We start from the raw sequence: 20097 nt of genomic DNA, 5'->3' as shown, positions 1-20097 counted from the left end.
AGAAATGACAGGAGGACAGATCCCCCTTTGAAATATTATATAGGTATGCGCTGTAACCTGTGGTGATTATAAACGCAAAACAAGATAGCCTTGCATTATCGGCTGCAAAGTAAGAAGTGTGTCCACAGTTGCATTACTATAAGTCATTTGTTAAATGGTTTATCTTGGTGTTTCTTTATGATTCCTTTTCTGATTTCTTATGCTTTTATTTTCTATTTTTCCCAACTCGAGCCCCTGAAAATGAAATCTTATGATATACTCTGGACTCCTCCACCTCCCTCTTTTCTATCCTGATGTTCATATGCCACTAATCACTAACTTTTCTCTCATCTTACTGTTTTTGTTTGTTTTGTTTTTTTTATTTGTCCTGATCCCTTTGTGCTCGTCTTTTTTCTGCCCCTCCCTGATTCTGAAGTTTCTTCCCTTTAAAACAGAGTTCTTTCTCCCCACCGTCGCTTGTCTAACACTTTATGGTCTTTACCTTTCATATCTAGCACTTTCAGGTGAATGCTATGATAACCCCCGCATCCCCTCCGCTCACAGAAGTTTTGTGCCTACCATCGCATCAAACGGCAGGTGGCAGCAGAGAGCCTCTTACATAACGCACAACCTGCTTTTTGCGAATTGAGAGTAGAGATGTTGTGTTTGAAGGCTGTGTAACAGCTGAGTGCTACACCTGCATCCACGCAGTGAACTGCAGCAAGTGAGGTTTACACGATTTCCACATTGAAGTGCTTTAAATCCGGTAATCTGTGAAATCACTGCGCCTCAGTGGTGGCCCGTGATTCTTACACTGAGTTTTTTGTTTTTTGTTTACATATGAGATGTGGTAGCGATGCTATGGCCCTTCCCCTATAAGTCACGGATACGTAACACCACACGCGCTCCCCGCTGCCATAATGTGCATATTTTGTACAGAGTGGAAAACAACACTGGCGTTTTGTTGGGTGCGTGATTTTACTCCCTGTGCAATATTTACAACGGAAGACTAATTGTGGATTTTTACTTGTTTACTTGTTACTTGGTTTGAGACTGAAAAACTTTGTCCGCGCGTCTCATCTTGGAGCATTCTAATCGATCTCTGTGAAGCCTCATCTGCAGACACTCGCTGCCCGTGAGGCGAGAGTGTGTTTGCAGAGGGAGGATAACCTTCTTGAGCTCGTTTCAGTAATTGTTAAACAACTTCACGTGGACTGACCACGGCAGCACATGGTAATTTATCTTGTTTGTCTCCATAACACCGCCTCAGTATCTGGTCGGTATTTACAACCATCTTCCGCCTCCATCTCCCCGGCTCATCCACTCCATTGGAGCCAATTTGACCTACATTTGAAATGAATTTCGATCAGATCCTCTCTGCCATTGGAGGCTTTGGCAGATACCAGAAAATTCTCTACATATGGATATGTCTACCTCAGATCCTCCTCGCCTTCCACATGCTGGTGAGCATCTTCACCGGAGCCACGCCGCCTCATCAGTGCCGCGAGGGCTCGAGTCCAGCAGCGGGGAATCAGTCCCTGTATTCAGCCACCCTGAACTTCAGCCTCTCCAACTCCTCCTGCTTCTCGCAGGATGTCGTGCTGCTGGGCAACGGCACTCAGCGCGTGCCGTGCAGTGACGGATGGGTCTACAGCAGGGAGACTTTTGAGAGCACCACCGTCACCGAGGTACAGAAACATGACCATCTGGTCTGTTCGGTTTGGGCTGAAGATCAACTTTAGTCATTAATCAGTTCACTTTCATGCTGGGAAAAGAGGCGGAAATCAAAAAAAGCGACAAAAAGGTGTCAAATAGTAGACGGTAGGCTATCATTTGATACTTTTTATTGCTTATATTACCTATTAAATACTTATTATAAGTATCAGAGTAAGGATTTTAATCTCACTAATATATAAAAAGACATATCCAAAGATCATTTGCTGCCAGTGTGGTTTTTAAGCTATGGTGTGGTATCTTTATCCCAAAGTTGGGACTTTTTTGTGTTACAGCAGCCAAAACTACCAGTGTTTAAAACATTTATTAGACCAACACCTAGTGTAGCGTTTATGTCTAAATTAACCGTATTGATATTTACCAAAATCATCTTCTTTTGTTTCTGCAAAGCCTAATCCAAGCGTGCTTAAATTCTTTTATTTAAATTATATTTTTTAATGCTAAAATATAATCGTTGTTGTTAGCCGTTGATTCCCAAATTTACTGTTTTATAAGCAGAAAAAAAGGGAAGCACTTAAAAATTATATTAAGATGTCAAATTACGGTTATTTACTTGCAATGTTGGCCTATAATATGTGAAACACATGTACAATCTGTCCCGCGTGAATGATATTAATTCGTTAAGTGCCAGAAAGAACATTTCTGTCACAGGGTAGAAGCCGCAATAAGTTTTTGGCAAAGTGACTTTCATCGATCTTTTATTTATCCAGTTAAAAAGTCTCATTGACTTATGACTTATGTGACCAAGTGGGTAGCAGAATTTGCAACAAATATCTAGAAGGAAATTTTAATTATTATTTTTTTTAAATTTCCTAGGAAGATATTTTAATTGGCCATAAAGGACTACACTGGTTATAATGTCGCAGTCATAAAGATATGAAGAGCTTGCATTTTTTATGTAACCCTTTGTAAATTCTGTTCACTAAACTCTATTTACCAATATAAATAAAGATATTACACATAGAAAACGCATAGAAACATTGGAAATCACTTTTTGGCAAAACCTGAATTTAGTGTTTTATGTAGGCTACCTATATAACAATATAGTTTTCTTTATTTAGCCTGTTTTTGACAAATATTTGTGTTGTTCTTATGACATGTGGTCATATGACAATGCTTCTTGGCAATAAATCATAGCTTATTTGTTTTCCCTTTAATGTCGTGACAATTGTCAGGAAAATGCATTTGTGGGTTGAGCAGCAGAGTTGAGTACGTGGGTTGTGCCGTGAAAAACTTGACAAATCTTAATCGCTGTTGCTACATTTTCTGTGACCAGCACAACAACATTGTCTGAAATGCGACAAATAGTGATTAAGACTGGGATGCCATGCCAAAGCAGTGTGTGGCCAAACTAGTGAGGAGGAGGTGCCGGGCTGTTGTGGCTGTGTACGGCTTTTCTACATGCTGCAGAGGCCCCTGTTTGATAAATGAATCAGTTGTTAATCTGCCAGTATCTCTTGTTTCTTCAGACTTCAATCATATAACCCAATAAACAACACCAAACAAGAGTCACGATTTAAGAGAAGATTTGCAGGTTTTTCATCGGTGCGATCCACATACTCAGCTCTGCTGCTCAACCCACAAATGCATTTTTCTTACAAACGTAGCACCATTTGGCACCCAATGTGGCACCCAAATAAACTGGCTGTCCAAAGAAATAATCAACCAAACATAAATGTTCTTATTTTTTTGTGCTAAATGCATGTAATAAAACAATATGGCAAGGCAAATATCTCAAAATCCATGGAAAAGAAAGGAGCTAAATAAGGAAAAACATGAATAAAATAAAATAAAATTCAAATATGTAAAAATCTGAGAAATTATTTCATGAAAGACTGATGTGATGATAAAGAGTAATGAACCCAGCACAGCAAACATCCACATTAGCTTTCCAAAGGGCCTTGGAGCCAAAATAAGCAACTGGCCCCACTCACACCCTGCTGCACCCCTGCTGTTCACGGCTGCTGTTGTAATCATACACAAATTAATCAACAACAGTTTGTATTATATTACATAAGAGTCTTCTTGGCATAAAGGTTCTTGTGTCCTTGATATTGTGCTGTAGTGCCACATATTTTCCTTGACTAACAGTCACTGTCTCAATAAAGGGATTCAGAAATGATTGCCATCATTTTGTACTGCGACCATATCCTGGACAGTTTTGCCACTTCTTCTTGGACTTTGGAAGGTTCAGTTTGTGTGCAAGGACTATTTTATGTTTAATGAGCCAGAACAGAAACAAATGACAGTGTAATTTGAAAATCATCAGTGTCTGGTCATTTACAGCTGGTCAGCTGCCATTTTTGGCAAGTATAGACTGATTTAATCATATTTCCTTAGAGGTTGCAGTCAATCTGACCCTGATGCAGCTCTAACCCTTTCCTAAGGTCCATTTGCACTTGGAACTTTATGACAGTGCTTTGTTTTGTCCAATGCCAGTTTGATACCATACTCTATAATCAATATCAGCAAAGAGCAGCCCTAACACACAAGCAAATTTACTTTGACAATACTCTACATAGACATAGGTACTGGGCCAGATACAGCTACAGGATCTGCATAAACATGTGCAAAGCTCCCATTGCACAGCTTTTGTGCTGATGTTAATGTCAGCAGCAGTCTGGAGCCCTGTAGTTACTGAGTCAGGAGAGCGTTGGCAACTTTTCCACAATATGCGCCTCAGCACTTGAAAGGCCTGCTCTGTAAGATTATATGGTCTGCCACTTTGTGGATGAGTTGCTGTGGTTTGGTTCCTAAAAGCTTCCACGTTGCAATGATACCACTTTCATGTTATTGTGTAGTATCAAAGGAGAAAGAAATTTCAGGAACTGACTTGTTTCACCGATATCATCCTACTACAGTACTACACTTAAATGTATTGAGTTCTTTTACAAAAGTGAGGTGCTTAAGATTACGTGATGTAGCCCGATACTTTGCCCACAGAGTGTATGTCACTTGCACCAGTGTGTGAATGTATGTGTGAATGCGCTTTGGGGTCCTCAGGGACTAGAAAAGCGCTATACAAATACAGGCCATTTACCATTTGCATGGCCATTCACCAATACATAAGAAATAAACAAATGTACAAGGAGTAACTTCTTTTTCCATCTACCAGTGGGACCTGGTGTGCAGCAAAGCTGTGTTCAACAACATTGGATCATCTATCTACATGTTTGGCCTGCTGGTGGGATCGGTGGTGTTTGGAGCCATGGCTGACAGGTAGGCTTTTCTCACTCGGCGCACAGATAGAACAAAGTGTCAGATCCTCAGCATCAAAGCACGACTGTAGGGGTGGCCACTGCTGTAGGCCTTTGCATGTGGTAACTGTATGTAAGGGGAGCAGTTAATTTATTTGCTTCATCAGCTACAGATACACACGATAAAACTGTTCAGACTTAACTGTGTGACAGTAAAAATCACCCATACGTTTAACATTCTTGTTCATTCTCTGTTTTTTCTTTAAACTAGAAACAATAGAAGGGTAGTATCATCAATATCTTGGAAAAGTCTTTGAACTGACACAGTAGATCTATTGCAGAAAGACAAATGGGAAGTGGGAGTGGGTCATGAGACCTGTGCTTCCCTTTTATTGACGGAGCTGAAAGGGTTAAGAAACTGAAGAGTGAAGGCTGCAGTGGGTGGTAGTGAGCAGGTGGCAATATGTGGTCTTCCTGGTAAGTTAGGGCTAAAGTGAACAAAAGGAAGCGTTTGCACCTGAAAAGAAAAACAGCCCAGGGAGCAAACTGAAGTTCCCAGCTTTGTTACTAATTTTCAAACCTCAGATTTTCTCTGGTGAACATAAAGTTATAAGCACTTGGTTTCTGATAACTGCACCTCCTACACTAAGAACTAGATAAAGACTTAGTATTTTTTTTCTTTTATGTGTTTCGAGCTTAGTGTGATATCTTTACTTCTGTTTCGTTGGGTCTACTGGTGCAAATCTTTAATAATGAGGGAGGGCTAACTCACATTCCTGTGTCCTCTCTCTGTCTACAAGGTATGGCCGACGCTTCGTCCTGCTGCTGTCCCTCGCTCTCCAAACTGTGTTCGGTGTCGCTGTGGCTTTCGCACCCAACTTCCCGGTCTATGTGATTCTTCGCTTTGTAGTTGGCACAACAATATCTGGTGTCATCATCAATGCTTTTGTACTTGGTACTAAACAAACACACACACACACATACTCAAACCCTGCATGAGTATGATGATTTGAGGCTGCTGTAGTGGAGCGTCAGCACAGAATACCCGACAGGCACTTACCTTTCTACTGTGATCATTGTAGTGTATGTATGCATATGTGTTGGGTGGGCCAATCGGAATGAAGCTGTGCACGAACACCGTCATGCATGTAGCAATTATTAACATCTATATGTTTTTAAAAATATTTTAAATAAATCCAAATTCTTTTGATTTTCATATAGATCATGTCTCATGAGTCATGTTCAACATACGTTGCCCATTCGAAACGTAATGTCCAAGACAACCATAAATAAAGGATGAAGAATTTGAGAAAGCGCTGCTAGTAATTATAAAAAAAGTGATGTTTTCATAAAACACATTGGCTGATATATAATCTCAGGTTCATTTAAATGGTGAAAAAAGATAATTCATTAATATTTTTTTAAATTGTCAATTATTTAACAATAATGCCATGTATGACAGGACTGACATTTCTGTTGATGCAGGATAGTGTGTTTATGTTTTTTAAATGTTTAAGCGTTCCTATTTTAATTTCCTCATTATGACTTTAATTTTAAAGCAATATCAGATCAATAAGATGCATCTCAGACATATAAGGACCTCATTTATTCATATAGAACTTTTATACTAAAAAACAACTTACATTTCAATATTAAATATTTAATTTGGTAATTAATTTATAAATTAATTAATCTATTAATGTTATTATTATTTTTCAAAACTTTTCACACTTTTCTGATGACTTCAGGGTTTGTCATTTTCCGAAGAGTTTTTAATAAAGAAAACATAATGACATACGCCTCAACAAAATCATCCTCCTAGTCAGTGTTAAGACTTTTTAAGTTTTATTAATCGTCACAGATCCAGCACAGGCGTGTTTCTGGTTGAGTGTCCCAAAAGTGTGTGTATAAAAAAAACACGTTGGTATCTGTTGCAATGTGATTACATTTACTTTAAATGCAGATTAAATGCAGTTAAAACACTATTTCAAACCTACATAGTTTTATATCCTGGCTGATAAACTTCAATTTTATTTACTCAGAGTGGAAACATGGAAACAGCTAACGAGGCTCTAATTAGATACACTGAGAGACACCGCTAATACAAATTTATGGTTGGTGTCTGTGTGGAGTCTGAGGGATTGTGGGATTTGAGTCTGTGAAGATATATTTGTACACAGTTCTCTAAAAAAGCCAACAGCACATAAACTGACATTGGTGGCCCTGCAGATATGTTCACTGCTGACTGGTTGAAAGTATATATTTAAAAAAAACATGCGTGGGAAGCACAGATAGTATTTGCAGTGGTTAGTATTTATTCTTTCACTTGGTTTCACTTCACTACAAAGATGTTCTTATTGTCTTACAACCAGAGCCAATATCAGCACAAACATGAAGGGAACAGTACACACCTACAGCATGCTGATCAGTGGTTCCTGCAGGTTGCTGGTTCTCGCTGGATGAAATCAGTTACAAAGAGGATGCTGCACCATAAACCTGCTTCTGATTTGAGATTACTGTGGTTCCCAGTCGTTTGCATGCAACACGTCAACTTATTTCCAAACAGTCTGTGACTGCCAGCTGAGTGAATGGTAAATGGATTGGTTCTTTTATAGTTATAGTTAAAGTTTTCTACTCTACAAGCACTTTTTTCTACATCTGCATCTAACATTCACACTCACACTCTGATAAATGCACTGGGAGCACATCAGGGTTCAGTACCATGCCCATTGCCCAAGGACTGGAACAAGCACACTAAACAACAAGCCTACCGATTTGTAGAAGACCTGCTCTGCCTCCTGATGGCCAGGGTGGCAGCAAGCCTTGACAAAGCCAGAACCAGAAATGGAGAACGCTGACTGCAACAACCTCAAGGAGGTTTTTGCCAACCCGCAGGGTGATACACATTTTTTCCTTGTGACCAGCGGTTGCCAGGTTTTCACTGAATGGGTCTAGGCTTGTGTGACTGGGGGTTTAGGAGTCTATTTCACAACAACTGCCAGCAACCTGCAGAAACCACTCAAAAACTAGTCGAAGAATACTCATTTTTCCCTCACGATTGGTTGTTGCCAGATGGTTACAGAGCAGCCTGTGTGACATTTAAATTATCAACCCCTTTTGTGAGTGTGGACTCTTCCTCTCTTTGCTCTTTAAATACTTTGCTTCTTTTATTGATTTTTATTGATTTTTATGCAGATTTTTTCCCTTTTTTCCGTATGAGCTTACCTGCGATAGCTTCTGGATACTGGACACTTATAGATCATCAGGACTAAAGTGTTCTTAACAGAAACAGCAACATTTTTATAGTTAGCTTATCTTCAGCGCTCCGTGTGTTTGTGGCCTACACACAGCTGAAGCCTGATTACAGCGTCTGGGCACTGAACAGCCTGGAAAGATGCTAACCGCTCGGCTAACTAGCAACAAGATGCCTTCCCTCTCCACAGATGACTACCACAGCCTCCTGCAGAAGATTTCAGTACTGGAGACAAAAATTCATCACTTAGAAGTAAACGTGGAGGTAAATGGACTGTGTGGAAATGAAACAACCTTGCCTTTGATTCAAAACAATGGCGATGAGCAAGCTAGTACACAGCTAAGGAGCACAGATAACATGACCAAGAAAGTAGACTCTGTGCATTATAATAAATCCTCAAGCGAAAATCCCCCCTTGGACTGTCTTGGTGCAAAACCAAGACATAAATCATGTCTCCTGGAAGGGGGAGGACGTATCACAGGCAGAGCACAGCGAGCTGAAATCTCTGAAACCGACTGGCCTTCACTTCCTACAAGACAGGGAAGCTCTTCAACCCCTGTATATGGGAGGAAACAGGACTGGACAACCGTGAATAGGAAGGTTAACAACAAACCTCCAAAACAACTGAATGTGAAACTGCAGAACAGATTTGCTCCACTATCAAAGGACCCTGGATCTATATCGGACAACCATCCATCTAAAAGTAGCGAAGTAAGGACTGAAAATCTGTTGAAAAGTAAAAGGCCACAGGGAAAGCTAAAGGCTAGGCCTGAAACTCTGATTTTGGGTGACTCTGCCGTTAAGGATGTACAAAGGATGTGTGGTAAGAACACTAAAGTGCTCTGCTTCCCTAAGGATATGGTCAACAACCTGAAGGAGAGAATTCTTCAAATTGCAGATGAATATCCAACTGTGACAAACATTGTTCTGCATACAGGGTCAAACGATGTGTCCAAACAACAGTTGGAGGTTCTGAAACGGGACTTTACTGGATTATTAAATACTGTAAACTCTGTGAATGCAGCTGTATTCATCAGTGGACCTGTACCGCCGGTCAGAGGAGGAGACGAGAGATTCAGCAGGTTGTTTACACTGAATAAATGGCTTATATCAGCATGTACTGACCACTCAGTGCATTTTATCAACAACTTTAATATTTTTTGGGAACGCAGAAGCCTGCGTTCCCAACCCAGAAGAGCTTCGCCCAGAAAAGCTTCAGAAAGGAGAGACATCAGAGGCAAGAAGAGGGGTCCCTATTTGCCTCCAACTCTCTCAACAACACCAACGACCAGGACCAGGGACCATGACCTTCCCCAGTCCCCCAAACCCCTGACAGGCCATCACCCTCTCCCCCCTCCCTTTCTCCCTCCTCCCCACCCCTGAAATTCACTGAGGAGATGATGGAGCGGGTCAGTACTGGGCTCAGATCTACCCCCCGGCCCAATCCCTTTTTGTCCCCCATAAACCCCCCACCAGAGCAGCCAAAGGTTTGCCATCGAGCCCCGCCCTCAACAAAGCAATCGAAGTTACATTGCCCAGCCTCGCCCCCCTTAGTTCCTCCTTACCACCTTCATGCTCTGTCTCCGCAGTCTGATGTGTGATGTGTGGAGGGTCCGGGCTGCGAGGATTATGGCAGTGGTGACTTTTCCCAGGAGAAGCTGGGACCCTGTTTACTAGAAGGTTTTAAAATCTCTGTACTTTTAGGTGACAGAAGGAGACATGTGGCCTGGTCAAAACACAGAGAGCTGCACTCTAAAAGATCTTTAAATATAGTAAACATACCTTGTGTGCCACAGACTGCTCCCAAACACAAGGGGGCAAATAATGCCTCTAAAACACTTAAGTTGGCTTCATTAAACGTTAGATCTTTAGCTGGGGAAAACATTTTTAATTAATGATTTAATCACTGAGCACAGCCTTTTTTATGTTTTTAACTGAAACTTGGTTGGACCAAAGTAACAGTGGAGCTGTTCTCATCGAGTTGACCCCTCCTAACTACAGTCAAAGGAGCTTGCAAAGAAAAGCGTCTGGACTTCTTTAAGTTGCTTGAAGACGTTTCACCTCTCATCCGAGAAGCTTCTTCAGCTTCTTCAGTTCTCGGATGAGAGGTGAAACGTCTTCAAGCAACTTAAAGAAGTCCAGACGCTTTTCTTTGCAAGCTCCTTTGACTACGATGACCTGGATGACTGAGAACCTTCACAGACCTCCTAACTACAGTTTTATCAGTGAGGCCAGGGTGAGCAGGAGAGGAGGGGGGGTTGCTGTCTTATTTAATGACTCATTTCAATGTAAGCAGCTCTCTCCTGGAAGTTTTCAGTCTTTTGAATATGTGGCTTTACAGCTGAAGGCCCCATCCAAAGTTGTGTTTCTTAATGTTTACAGGCCTCCCAAATACTGCACAGACTTTTTTAATGACCTCAGTGAACTGCTGTCTGTGATCTGTGTTGATTTCGACTGTGTAATTATTGTTGGAGATTTTAACATCCATGTGGACAACCCTCAGGACAAAGGGACTAAAGACCTGAGTAACACTCTGGGCAACTTTGGGCAATTTCAGCACACACAAATATATCAACAGCAGTGATCACAAAACTGTGTATAACTGAATACAGTAGTGAGATCTTTAACCAGGTCTTCCCATTAACACCTGGCCTGTCCAAAGGTTCAGTCAATGAGCTCGTCAATAGCTTCAATGCTAACATGTTAAATGTAATGGATACAATTGCTCCCATTAAGGTGAAGGTTATCTCTGGAAGGAAAAAGTCTCCATGGAGAAACTCCACACTAGTGAAAAATGAAAAAAGAGAGTGTAGGAAAGCTGAGCGCAGATGGAGAAAAACAAACCTCCAGGTTCATTATGACATCTATAAAGAGAAACTTCACAATTGTAATTTACAACTGAGGAGTGCAAGGAGGTCCTACTTCTCTGACATCATCACCAAAAACAGTCATAATGCTCGGGTCTTATTTTCTACAGTTGACAGGCTAACAAACCCTCCTGTGTCAGTGGCAGCTGAACTTCATTCAACCATGGCCTGCAATGACTTTGCCAAATTCTTCACAGAAAAAATCCAAAAGATTAGACAAGCAATTGGTACATCAACAGCAGATCCAGGATATGTACTGTGTCCACCAAAAAACTGTTTAAACACCATGAAACAGTTTCAACCTATTAACAGCAAAGACCTGGAGGACATCTTAGGTCAACTGAACTCCTCCTCCTGCTGTTTAGATGTCCTGCCAACAAGTGTTTTCAAGAAGGTCTCAAAGACTTTGGAGTCAGACCTGTTACAGATCGTCAACTTTTCTTTAATGTCAGGTGTGTTTCCAGAACCACTAAAAACTGCTGTAATCAAACCTATACTGAAAAAGGACAATCTTGACAAGACACAAGTGAACAACTACAGGCCGATCTCAAATCTCCCATTTTTAAGTAAGATCATTGAAAAAGCAGTTTCTCAACAGCTCAATTACTTCTTAAAACAGAATAACTGCTACGATGCCTTCCAGTCAGGTTTTAGACAGAACCACAGCACTGAAACCGCTCTGACAAAAGTGTTTAATGACATATGTCTGAACACAGACAGTGGAAAAAATGTCAGTCTTAGTTTTACTGGATCTCAGTGCAGCATTTGATACAGTTGACCACAACATATTACTCAAACGACTGGAGAACTGGACAGGTCTTTCAGGAACTGTACTAAACTGGTTCAAAACTTAGAAAACAGGAAATACTTTGTATCAATAGGTAACTTCACATCTGAGCAGACAAGTATCACATGTGGAGTTCCCCAAGGTTCCATCTTGGGACCCCTTCTGTTTAACATTTACATGCTCCCACTGGCACAGATTATAAAGAACAACAAAATAAACTACCACAGCTATGCAGATGACACACAAATATATATCACAATGTCACCAGGAGACCGAGGCCCTGTACAGGCTCTTGGTAAATGCATTGAGGAAATTAATGACTGGCTGTGCCACAATTTTCTCCAGCTAAACAAAAACAAAACTGAGGTAATAGTCTTTGGTGCCAAAGAAAAACGATTACAGGTCACCAGAGAACTTCAATCTATACATCTAAAAACCACAAACCAGGCAAGAAATTTGGGTGTAGTGATGGATGCAGACCTAAACTTAGAAAAACACATTAAGACAATAACAAAGTCAGCTTACTATCACCTCAAGAATATATCAAGGATAAAAGATCTGATGTCTCAACAGAACCTGGAAAAACTAGTCCATGCATTCATCTTTAGTGGGCTTGATTACTGTAACAGCATCTTTACAGGTCTACCTAAAAAATCAGTCAGACAACTACAGCTCATTCAGGACTCTGCTGCTCGAGTCCTCACTAAGACCAAAAAAGTGGACCACATCAGTCCAGCTCTGAGGTCTTTACACTGGCTGGCTGTCCGTCAGAGGATAGACTTTAAAGTTCTGATGCTGGTCTATAAAGCTCTGAATGGTTTAGGACCAAAATACATCAGTGACCTCCTGACCCAGTATGAACCTTCCAGATCCCTCAGGTCCTCTGGATCCGGTTTTTTAACCAGACACAGAGAAGCTGCATTCAGCTTTTATGCTCCTTATATCTGGAACAAACTCCCAGAAAGCCTCAGATCAGCTGAAACACTCAGTTTATTTAAATCCAGGTTGAAGACTCACCTATTCTCAGCTGCATTTGAATAAAGCACCAAATCCACACCTTTAAGCTTAAATTTCAAAACTTACATTTTAACTACTGATTTTATCTACTGTTCTGATTTTATCTGTTTTGATTTTATCTGCTGTTTTTTTTTTTTAAATCGATTTTAAATCATGCTTTTTATTTGTTTTTGTTTTTTAATGTCTCTGTAAAGCACTTTGAATCACCTTGTTGTTGAATTGTGCTATATAAATAAACTTGCCTTGCCTTACTCATTTAAACCTTGTTACACATCCAAAAAAGCACACAGGTTATATCAGGTGATTAACGGTCACAAGATTCGTGGTCACATGACTCAAAACCTCATAGACTACTAATGCACCACCATGCCAGACATTTAAGAGCTCTGTCTAGCGCTTTCCTTATTTTCACCTAAGTTCTCATACAGTTATTTTTTGTGCTGAGTAAGCAAACATGACAGAACTTTTAGATGTAAATTCAGGCTTTAGACAGCTAGGCTCTCCTCATCTTTATGCTAACAACAAAGGAACACATTTGTGCAGACCTTTCATTATCTTCAGATATGCAAATAAACTGGTTGAAAGCTGTTTTTGCAAAACCCTTGCCACCATTACCCACAATTCCTCTCCTCTCCTCGCTTCGTTCTACAGGTACTGAGTGGACATGCACCAAGAGACGCATGCTGGCTGGTATCATCACCGACTATGCCTATGGCCTGGGTTATATGCTGCTAGCAGGAGTAGCATATCTTATACGAGACTGGAGAAAGCTGCAACTAGCAATATCAGCCCCGGGCTTCCTGCTTAGCTTCTATATATGGTGAGAAATTCAACTGACATCTGAATATAAAATCTGCCCTGCTCAGACATGAAAATACACCTGCATTTCTATGAGTGTCTTGCATGTTATCATTCCTCATTTTCTCCTTTTCTCTACCTCTCTGTTTGACCTCTCAATGCCAACAAGGGTGCTTCCCCATTCGGCCAGATGGTTGTTGGCCAACAACAGGAGAGAGGAGGCCATCGCGCTCCTTCGCAAGGCAGCGCTTGTTAATGGTCGTGTCTTACCTCCCACCGTACAGGTGTGTGTGTGTGTCAGGTTCAGGATCACCTGGTTCAAAAACAGTGTTTGTGACAGTGCTAGGCTTTATTTTTACAGCCACCTTTCTCCTGTTTACTCTGTAATCTCTAACAAAAACCTCGTACTCCTCCAGCAGCAATCGCACACAAACCTAACTGCATTTCAGATCACACACCAGTAGTGTGAGCATTCATTACATGCTACATTAAACCAAGGGAAAACAGTGAACAGGGCATGCTGTCCTGGAAGCAAATGTTTGCTCCTTTGATCTTCATGTGGCCTCGTGCGACTCTGTAACAAAATTAAAAGAAAATAATCACAGAGAAATCTCCTCCCCTTACAGTTGCCTTTATATCAGCAGCGATGATCTCGGAAAAGCCGCAGAGATTTCGTCGTCTTCATCATTTCCATGCGAAAAAGAAAAGAAAAGGCCATATTAAATGTTTTGTTTTGTCTCGTAGGACTCATGCTGCAGTTCTCTCATGAAACGGGTCCCTTTGGCATTTTCTATCTGGCAAGATATTCATAAGAATTAAATATGAATCAAGTGAAAGCTGAGCTTCCTGAGGAAAATGAGACAATCACGAAATGAGGAGTACAACTTTTATACAGTGAAACTTAATAAATAAATAAAAACATACATTTCTAAGCTGGTTTTCAAAGCTGAATCCTCTGATTTGGTGATGGCCACATGAAAGCTGAAGGACTTGAGGTTTCGTGCTGAGAACACTGTTTTCTTGATTTGTTTTAATGCAGCGTGTAATGCATGGTCAGGATAGCAGGGATTTTCTCGGGCTGTGTGCTGAACACGTGCAAGTTTGTGGCACAGATGAAACTTCAATAACTGGTAGTCATGACTCACAGCTGGTGATACACTATTGCAGTCTAGTGACGACCTTCCAGACTAATCAGTCTTCCCGTTACCGTGGTTTCATGTACAGAGCTAGACGGAGAGATACGCAGTAACTATATTGTTTGATCAATATGTAAAAAGGCTTGAATTAATTCACTTCACATGTAATGAATAAAGAATATATGCAACTTTACCTTTTTGAATGAAATTACAAATAAACGTAAATTTTCCATGAATTCTATTTCAGTGCTATCAGGCCAAAAATGATCCAACAATGTCCTGTATATGGCTGTGAAAAAGGCCATCCTGCTTTACTACTGAGTATTTTATGTACTTTAAATTTTGATACTAAAACATGTTTTATTATTAATCATGTACAGGTGTTAAAATTGAAATTGACAGGTGGGGAACCCTGAGATAGATGGAGCAGTGCCACAGGGGGGTTAACTTAAATAAGTCACATGATGATGTGCACTGGGAGTTACAGTAGTTTCTTTGTGGACAGCCGGTGATCAGCTGACCTGTACTCCTGGTGTTGATGACTCAGAGGTTTACTGCTCCTTGTGGATTTAGCTAAATGCATTCGGCAAAGATATAAGCAGTCGTTACATGAGCCATCATGACTGCTTAAAGCCAGCGTGGCTAAAGGCACCTGTACCACAACACTGCTAAGTACTAGATCAGCCTACACATAACTGTATGGGGTTTGTAAGCTGAAGCATGTTCCACACCTTATAAAAACATCTGGTTTGAGGATTTTTAATGTAACACTTAGATTTAAATATAGTATATTTTGATTTAACATTTACAGTACATCAAGTAGTGTAGGGATGTTTTTAATGTACAGGTAAAATGTAAAAGCCTCTTTTGTGGTTTCTGATTCGTTTGTGGCGTCCACATCAGGTTGAGTGTGAGATATCGGTCGAGGGGAAGAGAAGTCACTCGGCTGTCGATCTGGTACGCACGCCTCAGATGAGGAAAAGATCGCTGATCCTGTTCTATGTTTGGTACGACTTCTTGTCGTTTCACTGTCATTTTCAGCAGAGACAATGTCTCTGTAGCTTTTTACCACTCCTCTCTTTCTCCCCTTTGAAATCACAGGTTTGTGAATGTGCTGGTCTATTATGGTCTCTCACTGGGCGTGTCCAGGTTGGGGACAGACCTCTACCTGACCCAGTTCGTGTTCGGGCTGGTTGAGATCCCAGCTCGTTCTCTGGTCCTCGTCGTGCTGCCCTTTAGCCGCCGACTCACTCAGAGTGGCTTTCTGGCAATCGGAGGCCTCGCCTGTCTGCTCATGCTTGCAGTGCCTGCAGGTAAGATGGAAACTTGCTAAAATGCATTTTTTTCTTCCTCAAAAAGCTAATATTAAAATTTATTTCATCACTTGAATGATTTTTCTCCTTCCGTCTGCAGATCATCCCAATCTCCTGAGTGGTCTCGCCATGGTAGGGAAGTTTGGCATAGCGGCGTCGTTTGCTGTGATCTATGTCTACACTGCTGAGATATTCCCCACGGTGCTTCGGTGAGACTTCTGTCCTAATCATCAAACGGTTATTTCAGTGACGCATTCCTGAAACAGTTTCTTTTCCCTTGCTGTGCCAAAAGGCAAACAGGAATAGGCGTATCCTGTATGTTTGCAAGGATAGGTGGTGTGCTGGCACCCATTATCAACATGCTGCATAACCACAGCCCGGCCACACCCCTCGCCATCTTCGGCATCTCTCCGCTTCTGGGAGCTGTCCTTGCCCTGGCCCTTCCTGAAACTGCCAACAGACCTCTTCCAGACACAGTGGAGGATGCAGAGAACTGGGATGTTAGGTAATTGTTTAAAAACCATACAAAAGAAAGGATGAAAGTAAAAACGCAGGTTAGCAAACTTTAACACACAGTCTTCAATTTGAACTCCAAAGCACATGAAACCTCTACACTTATGAGTGTCTACTTTTTGTTATTCCTCTCTCACAGGACACCTCCAACCGAGGAAAACCCAGAGATGTGTGAAGATGATAGCCAATCAGGACGCAGCACAGAGAAGCTGGAGTGATGCAATCTGGCAAGCCACACCTAATGCACAGCCTCAGCTTTGATGCCAGAAATACTACTTTTCACAAAACCCTCTATGCAATTACACGTCAGGTGTTTGATTCTGAGCAGAACATATTTCAAATGGAAAAAAAGCAGCACAGAAATATCTGTGTTTTACAATCTTTTAAATCCATCAGAGATTTACACCTTTTACTTGAGGTTTGAATGTGGCTAGGCAGAATAATAGCTCCTATTAGGATTTTGCACATGTGTATATATTCATCCATGCATGAGAGCACTCATACATCACTTCCCTGCCACCAGAACGTCTGCACTGCCTTTTGGGTGAAAACAATCAGCGTAAAAGTGCATTACTGTAGGGTCTTTACATCAATATAAAGCTGAGTTGGATTGTTCTGTAAGTATGTCATTTAAGTAAAATTTAAAGAGTAAACAGTCACATTTGTAAAATCTGCCAGTTTAATAATAACTCTGTAGCAACAATGAAAACGCAGCAAAAATTAATTTAATCTTCTCCTGTATGTAAGTCGGCTAACAGTTAGCTTGTCAGACATGGCTACAGCAAGCTAAAGCGACTTCCTCTCTCCTTCTGCGACACTTGTTAACTCCAGAAACTTCTTGTAGAACCACATGTATTAACTTGAAGTAATAGTTCACTGTATGACTTTCTCAGTCTACCACGTTATCGTGGAGGAATTCTGGGACATCTTCCTTACAGTTAATTGAGGTTTGCAGGCATTTGTTTATACACAGCTCTGTTAAGCACCTGCAACAGCATTTTAATCAAATTGAAGTCTTGACTTCGACGGGACCATTGTAACGCCTGGATTCTTTTCAGCCGTTCTGTTCCTGCTGTGCTGTTACGTGACCATATTTGGGTCAAACGTTAGCTGACGGACTTTAGATCACTTGTGTGTACGGAGGAGTTCATGGTCGACTCAGTCACTGAAAGATGCTTAGGTCACATGGCCAACAGGAAGCCTGAATCATCACCCCTCCACCACCGTGCTTCACAGCTGATATGAGCTGTAAGTGCTGATATGCTGAGTTTAGTTTTAGCCAAAAGATATTCTTCAGAAGTGTTGTGGTTTGTTCAGATGTTACTGTTCAAACCTAAGCATTGGTGCCATGTTCATTTTAGAGAGGAGATGTTCTCCTGGTAGGTCCTCACAAGCAAGCGACTTTTTCTGTCTTTTTTTAATTGTACTGTCGTGAACTTTAAGATTTAACATTCTAACTGAAGTGTGTAGACTCTGAGATGTAGCTCACGTAGCTGTTTTTTGCTGTTACTCTGAGCATTTGGTGGTCTGACTTTGGGGTGTCCATTCCTCTGAAGATTCGGTAATGTGTTAACACACACCTGAATGCACCAGACCATCAAACGTCTGCTTTTTTAGAAGTGGTCACGCTTGTTGTTAGTCAGTTAAATAAACTGTGTTCTATTATCCTCTTAATTGCTTTGGAAGCATTAAATGTGTACTTGGGTCTTCACAGGCAGCATGAAGTCCAGTGAAAACTTTCTGTTTCACGTGACTGTAACAGTGCTGATTGTTGATCTGTGTGTGCTGCGTGCTATAAATTCGCAAAGATCTCCGGACTGTGTTTCGCACCACTTAAAATTAGGTATTGTTTTCACTCAAGATGGGTGTGCGGTTGCTGTTCAGGGCAAAATCCCTGGACGCGCTGCTCTTGTGATTGGGGGTGCCGAACGCACAACTAAACGTTGTTTAAAGACTGGAGAAGACTAGCAGACTGCCAAATGCAACGCACCTATTCTCCAAACGTTATTACTGCATTTTAAACATTTTGTTCAAAGAAACATGCTTGATATTTTTGTATGAAAGTGTTTTTGTTTTGGGCATATGTTGGTTGTAGCACAAATTTATATTGCAAGCAACTGCCTCATCTTCGTCTCAAGCCAAGAAAAAAGAGACTAGTCAAGTGAGACTGCATGCACTAGTGAAGCCTTTTAGTTAGACTGCTGTATTTAATAGATTTGGATGAAAAAAAAGAGATTTGACTGTTATCAGCATGTGGAAGAATATTTGATTTCAGCAGTGTTGTTGTTGTTGTTGTTGTTGTTTTTAGATTTGTTCTCCTTTTATTATTGTCCAATACAAATGGACTGCAGCATGTATCAATGATAACACTCTATGAGTCTTCACAAGCAATCAAGGGCTGTTATTGTTATGAATTATAGAAGAAATTCGATTCATGTATCGGATGCACTTGAATGTGCAATATGATGCCATACAGTGCTGTGAAGTATCTGTGCCCCTTCTTGATTTTATTTTTACACATTTAATGAAATCATCATTTAAAAACTGCGTTTTGCGTTTACTCTGGTTACTCTGCTTAATGATCTGAAACATTGTGACAGATGAGAAAAAAGAAAAGAGGGACTCAGGAAGCGGGCAAATACTTTCACACAACACCGTATGTTTGTGCTGTTATTCAGGCACAAGCATTTACATGTCCAACTGTAAAATTGTAAATAGAAATAAAATGCAATGATTTGCAAACCTCATAAACCCACATTTGATTCACAATAGAATATGGAAACAATATGGAACATTTAAACTGAGAAAAAAAATGATTCTAGCTGCTTATCAGTCCTGAGTCTTTATATCTTGTTCTCTTCATGATGTGCCAATTGCTTTCTGTTGGTGGAAGGTCTGGACTGCAGGAAAAATTCCAAGAAAAAAATGGAAAAACCCCAACATGTTTTACATTAAAGTGGCAAATTAATGAGAAAAATGGCAAATTTGCCAGGAATAATACAAAAAAACCCTTTTTCTTAGATGACCTAATTTAATTCTACTTTTCAATTGGACTTTGCAATAAAGAAATCCTTGTGGTTTAAGTTCAGAATCACCACATTTTCAAAAGCGTCTGAGTTTCAAAGAGTCGTTGTCGTGAGCTGCTATTCATGAGAAAACACACTGATTTGGATGAGGTAACAGCCTGTGTGTGAAGTACTACAGCACAGTTGATATCTTGAGGACTTGTGGTACATCAGGACGCAATCCAACAGATTATTAAAGCATTCAATCCTCATGGTTTGAAGGGTTGAAACCATGAGAGGCGTCTTAGGCACTGTAGGCTCAATGTTCTCTCAGATTTGCCACTTTAATGTCAAAAATCTTGAGTTTTTTCTCAAAATTTTATACCCACTCTGCTTTTTTTTTTAATTTTGGGCCCTCATATGTATGTATATGCCATTCAGCACTGATGGTGCCTTTTCAGATGTGTAATTGCACAGCCCCTGATGCACTCACACACC

At 40.7% G+C, this 20097-nt stretch overlaps 1 protein-coding gene across 1 annotated transcript; it reads left to right on the top strand.

The window, feature by feature from the left end:
* Positions 1–849: 849 nt before the first annotated feature.
* On the top strand, positions 850–18861 carry LOC113014230 (solute carrier family 22 member 13). Its single transcript, XM_026155622.1, has 10 exons — positions 850–1667; positions 4829–4932; positions 5711–5865; positions 13486–13654; positions 13802–13916; positions 15672–15775; positions 15870–16081; positions 16182–16290; positions 16374–16586; positions 16734–18861. The coding sequence occupies exons 1-10, from the start codon at positions 1335–1337 to the stop codon at positions 16810–16812; spliced, it is 1593 nt and encodes a 530-aa protein (XP_026011407.1). The 5' UTR covers positions 850–1334; the 3' UTR covers positions 16813–18861.
* Positions 18862–20097: the final 1236 nt, after the last annotated feature.

This window comes from Astatotilapia calliptera, chromosome 22, assembly GCF_900246225.1.
Source record: "Astatotilapia calliptera chromosome 22, fAstCal1.2, whole genome shotgun sequence".
NCBI classification, from domain to species: Eukaryota; Metazoa; Chordata; class Actinopteri; order Cichliformes; family Cichlidae; genus Astatotilapia; species Astatotilapia calliptera.
The sequence above is the reverse complement of the archived record's forward strand: the minus strand, read 5'-3'. Positions and strand labels throughout refer to the sequence as shown.

What these genes read in the sequence shown, in the direction of transcription:
- LOC113014230 (XM_026155622.1), top strand. Translation starts at nt 1,335, where the DNA reads ATGAATTTCGATCAGATCCTCTCTGCCATTGGAGGCTTTGGCAGATAC. An exon ending in TCTTACCTCCCACCGTACAG is followed by an intron (nt 13,917 to 15,671) that starts GTGTGTGTGTGT and finishes CGTCCACATCAG; the next exon opens with GTTGAGTGTGAGATATCGGT. An exon ending in GCAGAGAACTGGGATGTTAG is followed by an intron (nt 16,587 to 16,733) that starts GTAATTGTTTAA and finishes CCTCTCTCACAG; the next exon opens with GACACCTCCAACCGAGGAAA.